General features: G+C 41.7%; 3 protein-coding genes across 4 annotated transcripts; 2 read left to right on the top strand and 1 right to left on the bottom strand.

The window, feature by feature from the left end:
* Positions 1 to 3: 3 nt before the first annotated feature.
* tspo (translocator protein) lies at positions 4 to 2,318 on the top strand. Its single transcript, XM_011494591.2, has 4 exons — positions 4 to 274; positions 896 to 1,071; positions 1,138 to 1,276; positions 2,091 to 2,318. The coding sequence occupies exons 2-4, from the start codon at positions 899 to 901 to the stop codon at positions 2,262 to 2,264; spliced, it is 486 nt and encodes a 161-aa protein (XP_011492893.1). The 5' UTR covers positions 4 to 274; positions 896 to 898; the 3' UTR covers positions 2,265 to 2,318.
* Positions 2,319 to 3,429: 1,111 nt separating this feature from the next.
* Positions 3,430 to 6,141, bottom strand: LOC101156472 (ubiquinol-cytochrome-c reductase complex assembly factor 2). Its single transcript, XM_004086124.1, has 4 exons — positions 5,809 to 6,141; positions 4,143 to 4,217; positions 3,695 to 3,761; positions 3,430 to 3,604 (listed from the first exon to the last, which is right to left on the bottom strand). The coding sequence occupies exons 1-4, from the start codon at positions 5,944 to 5,946 to the stop codon at positions 3,495 to 3,497; spliced, it is 390 nt and encodes a 129-aa protein (XP_004086172.1). The 5' UTR covers positions 5,947 to 6,141; the 3' UTR covers positions 3,430 to 3,494.
* Positions 6,019 to 8,744, top strand: tomm6 (translocase of outer mitochondrial membrane 6). 2 transcript variants are annotated; one of them, XM_011494596.1, is made up of 3 exons: positions 6,019 to 6,180; positions 7,495 to 7,617; positions 7,746 to 7,773. In XM_011494596.1, the coding sequence occupies exons 1-2, from the start codon at positions 6,083 to 6,085 to the stop codon at positions 7,589 to 7,591; spliced, it is 195 nt and encodes a 64-aa protein (XP_011492898.1). In that variant the 5' UTR covers positions 6,019 to 6,082; the 3' UTR covers positions 7,592 to 7,617; positions 7,746 to 7,773. The 2 variants fall into 2 exon arrangements, with proteins under 2 accessions (XP_011492898.1, XP_004086173.1); XM_004086125.3 differs by having other exon boundaries at positions 6,058 to 6,180; positions 7,746 to 8,744.
* Positions 8,745 to 9,979: the final 1,235 nt, after the last annotated feature.

Genomic DNA, 9,979 nt, shown 5'->3' with positions numbered 1-9,979 from the left:
AATGTCTAAATCCTCGAACGCAGTCTGGTCTGGTGGTGTTTGCTTATTGCACAGCCAACTGTCGGTTGAATCCGTTTGACATGGCGACCAATCAGAGTCTACCACGCTACGACGTCACGTCTGCGGTTGGCGTGGCCGAGGAGTGACCTGTCCGATAACCCGGCCCCGCCCCCAGTTTCACAACATAGCAGCGCGTGCCGCCGCTGAGTTCAGGCTTCCCTCCGAAAGCTACGCTGTCGGTATTCCCCGTCGAAGAGCCGAACGCCGAACCGGGGTGAGTTCCGTTCAACTTATCGTCCACACTCCTCACGGATGATTGTTGGAGCGAAGGCGACCATAAACTTTGGAATTAGGATACGTCATCAGGAAAATGTCAGAAACGATTGTACCGCCATCACGTTTTAGTGGCGTTTGCTTCTTCTGTGAAGTTTGCTCCCTCTAGTACCAAACGTCCCGGATGGGTTTTAGAACTTAAAAGAATTTCCCAGTTGAGTCCTGTATAGAACTGCAAATGCTGAGTTTTGTGTTCAATGATCTCGTTTTAACATGTTGGTTAATAAAGGGAGCCTAACCCGCCAAAAACAAGATTTTCTGATGAGGATGATGAGGATTGTGGGTAATGTTGTGCTTTTAAGAATTGTAGTTTTCCACAAATTATCATGACCTGAAAAGACTTATTTGTAGGAAACGTGTTATTAGACTAAAAAATGTATTTAATCTGAATTTAGTTGCTTGTGAACCATGTTTGACCTTTTGACACCTTTGTCTGTTTCCTGCAGACCCACTCTGATTAAATATGTCTTTTATTGTGTTTATATTGTGTTCTTGTGGCATTTTCCTCGTGAAGATTCCTAAAGAATGACTTAAACTGAAACCTTATCTGTTCTCATCACAGACCATGTGGCTGCCTATGATCGGGATGACGGCCCTGCCACACTTAGGAGGGCTCTACGGGGGCTTCATCACACGGAAACAGGTGAAAACCTGGTACCCCACTCTGAAGAAACCCTCGTGGCGCCCGCCAAACGCAGCGTTCCCTGTGGTGTGGACGTGTCTGTACACTAGCATGGGGTAAGTCTTGGGGTCATTGGGTCTACGGTCTTGGCGAAATGCTCCTCATCTAAATAACCTCTGCAGATACGGCTCCTACCTGATCTGGAAAGAGCTTGGAGGTTTTACCCAGGATGCTTTGGTTCCACTGGGACTTTATGGCACGCAGCTCGCTCTGAACTGGGCCTGGACTCCTATATTCTTTGGCGCACACAAGCTAAAACTGGTACGTGTAACACCACATGATTACTAGAGTAGGTAAGGTAAACATGTACATACTTGTGATTGGTTAGAATGCATCGAGCTCTTAGGTTCTTCTGTTATCAGACACGTCTGTCAAAACATGTCATGTATGTGAACAACACAACCACACGTCATGTATGTGAACAACACAACCACACGTCATGTATGTGAACAACACAACCACACGTCATGTATGTGAACAAAACAACCACACGTCATGTATGTGAACAACACAACCACACGTCATGTATGTGAACAACACAACCACACGTCATGTATGTGAACAACACAACCACACGTCATGTATGTGAACAACACAACCACACGTCATGTATGTGAACAACACAACCACACGTCATGTATGTGAACAACACATTCACACGTCATGTATGTGAACAACACATTCACACGTCATGTATGTGAACAACACAACCACACGTCATGTATGTGAACAACACAACCACACGTCATGTATGTGAACAACACAACCACACGTCATGTATGTGAACAACACAACCACACGTCATGTATGTGAACAACACAACCACACGTCATGTATGTGAACAACACAACCACACGTCATGTATGTGAACAACACAACCACACGTCATGTATGTGAACAACACAACCACACGTCATGTATGTGAACAACACAACCACACGTCATGTATGTGAACAACACAACCACATGTCATGTATGTGAACAACACAACCCTGTCTGATAACAGAAGAACCTGATAAGTCAGTTATCAGTACAGACACTATGAACGTTATTGCATCGTCTCTGTTACATTTAGGCGCTGATGGAGATCGTGCTCCTCACTGGGACTGTCGGCGCCACCATGGCGTCCTGGTATCCCATCAGCAGCACCGCCACTCTGCTCTTGGCGCCTTATCTCGCCTGGCTGTGCCTCGCCACGTCCCTCAACTACTGCATATGGAGAGACAATGCAGAGGAGAAAGAGGAGTAGGAGGACATTTCTGCTGTCCAACCCTTCTGATCACATTAAACCTGCTTTTCCAAACCTCCTGCTCGGTTTCCCTGTGTAGCTGTGCGCTCCGTGACATCAGAAGGTTCATACGGTGCCATGATTTACCAAATGTGCTCGTGTACTGTGACCTATATAGAAATGGTTTCTTTTTCCAGTTGTGTTCAGCATCTGGCACTTCTTATGAAGGGAGCGATTTCTGTGGGATCAAAGGTGAAGCGACGTGGATTTAATGTGATCATAATGCACACGCCTTCGTTTTATAATACACAGACAATTACTTGCTGCCTCTCAAGGTTAGGAGAAAGACACCGTTTTTTATTTTCCTTCCTTTAAAAGCCGGTCTTAAACTCACGGTTCCCAACCTTTTTCCTTCCTGGAATTGCATTCATATGCATTGCTGCTCCCTATTTACAGTATTTCATTTGAGACTCTTTTCCTAAATATATGGATGATGATGGCTCGACTGTTTTCTTCATGAATTAGAAACGGCTAAGAATTAGTTTAGCCTTTTTAGCTTTCTTTCACTGGATCTCCTCAAAGTTTTTCTTCAAAATCCTAAGGAGTTGACAAAAAATAAAAACTTAGATCAACTGGACCAACTTTCCTTCAAGAAACCAAAGAAGGTCCATCAGCTCACCCCACTATGCTGCAAATCACACCAGAATTCACTTTTCTATGTCAACTACTGTCAGATTTTGTTGGTGGGGGTGTGAAGTACAGTCACCTGTATTTAGTCTGCACTGCCAAAAAGAAAAGCCAACAGTGACATTGTGGTCACAACAATAAAACACTGATCTGAATTTGGGTCCAAATTCCCTCAGTCCTCCTTAACTCCCAAAGACCTTTGGTGCACAGCTATCCAGTAATACAGTTCAGACATGTGCTCACTAGTTTTTTATTCTTTGAGCCCTAAATGTGTCACCCTTTTGCCGAAGTGAAAACGCAATGCATTGTGGTCTATATTCGCCAATGTAGTAAGCATCGATGCGCACTGAGATTTTTGGGAATTTTCCATGGCGCAGAGTTTGGAATTGAAGATCTGGATACCCAGCCAGTGTGGCGTTCTAACCGGGTAGAGGTGACAGGAGTCTGCCTCTGCCTCCAGTGAATTTACAACCTGTAGAGTTAATGGAAGCACACCAGGTCACAAAGAGAAACTTTATTTCTACACAAGCACTAATGGGAAAAGGTCATTTAAGAGGTCAAAAGTTATTTTTCAGGAGCTTTTTCTGGAACGTCCTCCGTTTTGGAGGAGAACCTCTCCATTAATGTCTTCCACAAGCCCTTCTTTTCTTCATCCATGCTTTGCTGCATACTTCCTGCATTTGGAAAACAAAGCATTTTCCGTGTTATTCCCCCTTCATTGTGAGAAAAGAGCGGACAGTGAATGGTAAATTGGGAGTCCGTACCTGAAAGGAGGACTCGACACTCTTCAACCGTGACTCCGGTGAAGCTCGTGTCTCTCACCCGAGGAAACTGAACAAAGCGGAGATTACAGTTTTAGTTTTTATTCAAAGCCAGGACAAACAAAGAAGCTCTTTGGATGATTTGAAAAATGCCATTTGAATGTATGAGTTTTCTTCTCTGGTCAAACAGTGGTAACCAAGGTGCTCCAGCCATCCGAGGAGCTCTGGGTCTCATGTTTTCCATATCGGTCAATTGAAGTTTACTCAAACATTGACCTTGTGTGGCCTGCTTTAAAAGTGATGAGACCTTTGGTCTAAATATGGGTTTATGACCATCGACATGGAGGAAGGGAGCAGAAAGGAGGTCACAGCAGCAGCAGAGGCAGGTTTTCATGGAACAGCAACAAATTTTAACGTAAAATAAATGAGGAAGCTTGAGGATGTCACTCACTTTTTGTTTGTATACGTTGCCATTAATACGAGCCAAACTTTCATACATCTGGTCACATTTGTCTGGATCTGAAATCTAGAGAGAATGAAAATGCATGGTCATGAAAAACCAAACAGAGGAAAGACTTGTTTAGATTATCCAACGTCTGATGGTTGTGGGGTTTACAGAGAGCAGGAATTTGCACGGCCAGTGAAAACATGTTGCTATGTGAATACTTTGGGTCATAATATATAAATGTACTTTTGTTAGATAAAAGGATTAAAAGGAAACTAGACTTTCAATTACAAGGACTAACAAAGGAAGGAGCCTGGTCTATAAAATTCTTAAAGGCCAGAAAGAAACCAAGAATCCATCTCAACATGTTCTGGGTTGTCGATTTTGCTTTATATGATGAATTCAATTTGGATTTACACTCTAAAAAGAAAAAGGTTGATCCAACCTAATTAAATTAAGTTTGTTCAACTAAAATTTTTATGGCTATCCAACTCAATTTGAAAAGTTGATCCAACTTAAAAAAAAAATTCAATTTTGTTTATACAATTTAAATTGACACATTTTTCTAAAGTTTCAACCAATGTCATCATGACGCGTTGACAGCTTCACACCAAAGTTACACCAACTTAATTGAAGTAAGTTGATTGAAAGTAAAATAACTGTCAGACAACTACGTGTTATTTTTAAGTTGACTGAACTAAAAAAAAAATATTTATTTTCACCAAACTAAATAATTAAGTTACAACAATGTAAAAAAGTTCATCTTCACTCTTTTTGGAGTGTACTTTTTAAGTTATTTTTTTATTTTTTTTGTAAAACAATTTTTCAGAAAGGCTGATACTATTCACACGTATGTCATGCATGTATTTTAAGTGCGTCCAACTTAGGATTCTGTTGTTTGCTGCACATATTCATAAAAATAACATCCAAATAGACGATTTCTTTCTGGGCTATCTGGTGATAAAAAATTCAAGAGATTTTTTATTATGAATTCCTTTGTTGAAATCTGAGAAAATTCCTTTTGGATTTTTTCCTTAAAAATACAAAAGGGCGTTTTAAGAGAAATAAATCATCAATATTTCATGCATAAGACTTTTTAATAATGTGTGTAAACCACAGCAGGTCACATTTTAGCCTGATAATGGCACTCTTCCCACACTATATATAACTTTTCTTTACATGAAAAATAGTATAAGCCCAGTTACAAATATTTGTAAAACAGTTTTGTGATTTCTTTTTCAAAGTGAAAGACTTGTTCTTTAAACCTGATGTCATTGTCAATAAATAAAACAGTTTCACCATATTTTGAAATAGTTTCAGTTATAGTTAGCCTGCTGAACAGATTAAAAGTAAAATTACATTAACCATAAAATCAACAATAAAGAAGAGTTTTCAAACTTTAACTTTTCACATTTAAATCCGTTTAATAATAAGTGTTTGTTGAAAAGACAAACTCAGCCATTGAGAGGCGAAGAAAAGGACTTTCCGGTACATTTCTGCATAAATGATACTTCCAAATATATATAAATATGTGTCGGTTCATGTTTGTTTCAGTGGAAGAACATTTATGAAAGACATTTCACGTGCATCAACAGCCGGGTCACCAAGGTCGTCAGCTGATGGCCATATAATCTTAGCTCAGCTGCTAAGAAGCTAAGCTAAGAGCCTCTACCTGCGTGTTTTCACCCTCGCGAAACGCGGAGGCGACCCTCTGCCGCAGGAATGTGCCCAAATCGCGACCTTTCTTTGTCTCATCTCGAGGCCATTCCTCGCACAGTTTCAGAAACCGTCGGTACCGAGTCGCAGACATCCTTAATCACGTAACAGCGCAGTAAACGCCGCCCGCTTTGAAAGTTTGGGCTCCGTTGCTTTCCGTACTGGTGTTACATCTAAACTCTTCCTCCCCGTTTGACCCTTCCTCATCCCTGACGCCGCATGTTAGCAAGATGAGCGGAGCAGGTGCGAAAAAGAGCCCTTCCACTGGAGTGATGGGTTGGATCAGCTCCTCGTGTCGTTTTGTAACGGACAGAAACGATTTTAAAAGGTAAGAATGTTGCAGTTGTTCGATAAAAACTGTAGGATTGCTCATTAGCGCCGCGCTAGCTAGCTGGACTGGAGCACAACCTCGCAGTGCTCAGTGTTAGAGACACGCTACAAACGAGACATAAAAATACATGATGATCGACAAAAACTATTAACAGAGGACTATGTGAACATGTATACAGTTGGTTTGTTATGTATATGTGTGACAAACGTAGCTTTTGCACAAATAAACGTGGTTATTATTTACTATTTTTTTAGGTTTGAATCTTTTAATAAACAGTTTTAAAAAGCATTTCTTGATTTGTAGATTTAGTTGCACTTAGATTTAATTCAAGTTCCAACAAAGAAAGTTGTCCATAAATGTTCTCCAAATGGGATTTTGTGAGCAGCAAATCCTTCTGAGAGAGAAGAAGAGTGAGGTGAAAACAGTGAATCAAGCAAAAATGTACCTAATTTTCTTTGAGTCTGAGGTCAATAACCTCCATGCATTAACATTCACGTCAGTTTAATGTTTAGTCAGGACATTTTTAGTTTCCTTTCCTAAAATGACACTGAATTCTACCATTTTTTAAAGCTAATTTTAGACGCCAAGCATTTTGTTAAAATGACAGAATGCAAACAGTGCTTTCAATTTCTCTACTGCTGAAAAGTTAAACTAAAGATTAATTCAGCCATTGAATGTTGCACCAAAACTAACTACTAACGTACAAGCTAAACAGAAAATGAAAGTTTTTCTAAATAAATAAATGAAACAGAATGCTTACCTGTTCCTTCAGTTCCATTTAAACACAAAGCATTAATTCTACAGTAAAATTCTAATGTTTTCATGTTTTACTGAACAAACATGAAATTGACAAATAGGGCTGAACGATAAGGACTGATGGCTTAGATGCAACGTACAGAAGAATATCTTCAAATAAGTTTCAATGAAAGAAAAGCGACACTGAATTCTCCTCTGTCTTCAAATCAACAGTTGTCATGTGTTTGTCACGTCAATTCAGCTGGAAATTGTTGTATTCATATGAAATTATCAACAGCTTAAATGTATTCAATACTTTGGCTTATTGTAAATATCCACACAATGAATCTATAGCAGTGGGATATCGATTACAAAGTTCACTTCTTGTCTGAAACTTGTGCTAAGTGGATCACCGCTCCCTGCTTTGGTTGATGTGCATTAAATGTTTTTTTCCACATAAAGCCTCCTTTTTTGTGCATTGAATGAATGTTTACTTCTTGAAATGATATCTGTGTTTTACAGGAAGCAGGACTCTGAATCATCAACGGGAGCTAAATCTTGGTTTCTTTTTTTCAGGAATCTTCTTGTCAACTTGGGGCTATTTGCTGCTGGTGTTTGGGTTGCGAGAAATCTTTCAGACTTTGACCTGATGTCTCCTCAGCCTGTGACGTAGCGCGGCCCCGGGGCATCAGAATGATGGTGAGACCCCCTCTTTATAGGTTTCCTACTCAAAAATCAAAGCCAGGATGGAAAGGCCTTTATTTTAGGAAACAAACGGTTGCCGTCTAGCTGTATCTGTAACAGACATAATGTCTCTTCTCTTTCAGGCCTGTTGGACCAGCAAAGAAAAAAAATGAAAAAAGAACCACAAAAGTTCATAAAAAGTTGTACTATTTTCCTGTTTTTTGTGTCTCTTTGAACCTGCATGGACCACCTGTAAAGACAGCCGTCTATTCCAACACCTGCACTTTCCAGTTGAAAGCGTTTGAATTCCACCATGTCTGCAGCGGAGCGCTGCGTGGCGGCAGCTCGCTGCTGTCTGCGTGTGGGCAGAAAATCCCTCTCCACCTCCCAAAGTCTGGACCTGGCTGCTCAGGTGACCGCTGTAGATTTAGGCTTAAAACCCGCTCTGCTTTATGACGGCAACGGCGCCGGCGTGGAGCAGGTGCAGCGGTATTTGAGCGACCTGCAGTCTGTCGGGCTCCTCTCCGGCTCTCTTCTCACAGTGGAGTTGGACGGAAACAGTGTCGTTATCAATGTGAGTGCAGTGAGTTCCCATCTGGAGCGTGCGCTCACCGACTGCAGCGTGGCCGGGGTGGATGTCGGCTCGTCCCTGGAGAGGCCCTTCATGGCAGACCCCCAGACGCAGCTGAAAAGCACACTTCAACATCTACAGCGTCTTGTTGGCGATCTTCGCCTCCAGCAGCCTCAGCAGCCTTTTCGTGTTGGGAGCAGATCTGCAGGGTGGAACCTGTGCACCGTGTTTGGCCTTTTATTGGGTTACCCTGTCGTCTACTGCTTTGATCAGACCGAGAGCTTTGAAAACTGTCTGTCCATGACGCCGCTGACGCTGACAACAGCCTCAGTAAGGTGGCGGGCTGACGGCGCCGGTCACACGTGCTGTCTGTACTCCTTCAGTGTCCCAGCTGCTCTCCAGAAGGAAACCTGGCCCGTAATGGAAAACTGGAAGCTTCAACTTCAAGAGAAAGTGGAGCAGCAAAGCATCTTCAATGATCTGACGATCGCTTTGTCAACCGTTACTTTACCTGCAGTCTGTTTGTGATTCTCATAAAAGTTCTTTTAATAAACTGGTATTTTACTTGAAACATTTCTCATTCTTTTTACACACAACACTTTAAACAGACTTACAGGTATTTACAGATATTTCTGTATAGTTGTCAGTATTGAAGTCATCTTAAGGCTTAAACTTACTTTGGAACGGCTGGCCCTTCACCTTCATATTTAATGCGTAGCCTAAACATCTATTTATACCAGGGTCCGGGTGAATCCTCAATTCTGATTGGCTGCTGAGTGTGCATCAGAATGTGATAAAAAAGTAGTTCCGGTCATGTAGCTTAAATGTTCTGTATCACTGCGCTGGCTTCATTAAAACAAACTTTGTCTTCATCATCTGGACAGAAACAAGCGGTTAGAGGTGAACTTTCTCTCTAAATTGATGCTTTATTTAACCATCGTGACCATCAGCATAGATATCGCTTTCCTTTGCCGGACCTTGACTGCTGCAGTGGTGTGGCGCCGTGACAACACGCAACAAATAGTCTGCTTTGTAAAAAAAAAAAAAAGCGATCCAAACCATAAAAATAACAGGAATAAAGTACTAATATGTGGTTGAATATTTATTTCTTTTGTATGTGACCATTTGAAGTGTGCATTATCAGAATTAACACACTCCACGTTGAATGGTTCAGGCTTCCAGGTCATGAGTTAATTTCTGATAATGCACACTTGGTTGGCCCTTAACCCTTAAACTCCAAACAGTGGTCACTGAACATGTCTGTCCATCTTCAGAACCCACTGAATCCATTTCTGAGTCTCCAGTTGTCTAAGTCAACCAGCTACTGTTGGGTGGGGTACACCCTGAACAGGGAGTCCATTGCAGGGCCACACACATGCACATCAAGGGACAACCTAGAATGTTCAGTTAACCCAAGAGGCGTGTTTTTGGACTGTGGGAGGAACCCCACACGCGTGGGGAGAACATGCAAGCTCCACACAGAAGGAACCCAGTTGGAACTCAAAGCAGGAAATGCTCCACCATGCTTTTCTCTGTCGCAGTTTTGATGAGGAGCCTTGCTCAAGGGCAACCCAATGGTGTGTAACCCTACCTTAGATGACCCCCCCCTTACATTGACGTGTTCTTCCTACCATGATAAAGGTGGAAAGATTTGGATTTCAGGTAGTTCATTTTGACTGGTGGTCACCTGCTGTGTTGTTCTGGAACATGGAGCTTACAGACCCACTCCAATAAGAACTCTGTTTTTAACAGCATCCTGTAGCAGTTTTCTCATGATGGAGGACAAATATAAAGAAAGTTCAGCTT

Source organism: Oryzias latipes, chromosome 5 (assembly GCF_002234675.1).
Source record: "Oryzias latipes chromosome 5, ASM223467v1".
In the NCBI taxonomy this organism is placed as follows: domain Eukaryota; kingdom Metazoa; phylum Chordata; class Actinopteri; order Beloniformes; family Adrianichthyidae; genus Oryzias; species Oryzias latipes.
The sequence above is the reverse complement of the archived record's forward strand: the minus strand, read 5'-3'. Positions and strand labels throughout refer to the sequence as shown.

Coding starts and splice junctions, on each gene's coding strand:
- tspo (XM_011494591.2), top strand. CDS start 899: ATGTGGCTGCCTATGATCGGGATGACGGCCCTGCCACACTTAGGAGGG. Junction 1,072..1,137: donor TGTCTGTACACTAGCATGGG/GTAAGTCTTGGG, acceptor TAACCTCTGCAG/ATACGGCTCCTACCTGATCT. Junction 1,277..2,090: donor GCGCACACAAGCTAAAACTG/GTACGTGTAACA, acceptor TGTTACATTTAG/GCGCTGATGGAGATCGTGCT.
- LOC101156472 (XM_004086124.1), bottom strand. CDS start 5,946: ATGTCTGCGACTCGGTACCGACGGTTTCTGAAACTGTGCGAGGAATGG. Junction 4,218..5,808: donor GCGAGGGTGAAAACACGCAG/GTAGAGGCTCTT, acceptor CATTCTCTCTAG/ATTTCAGATCCAGACAAATG. Junction 3,762..4,142: donor GCAACGTATACAAACAAAAA/GTGAGTGACATC, acceptor CGCTTTGTTCAG/TTTCCTCGGGTGAGAGACAC.
- tomm6 (XM_004086125.3), top strand. CDS start 7,916: ATGTCTGCAGCGGAGCGCTGCGTGGCGGCAGCTCGCTGCTGTCTGCGT.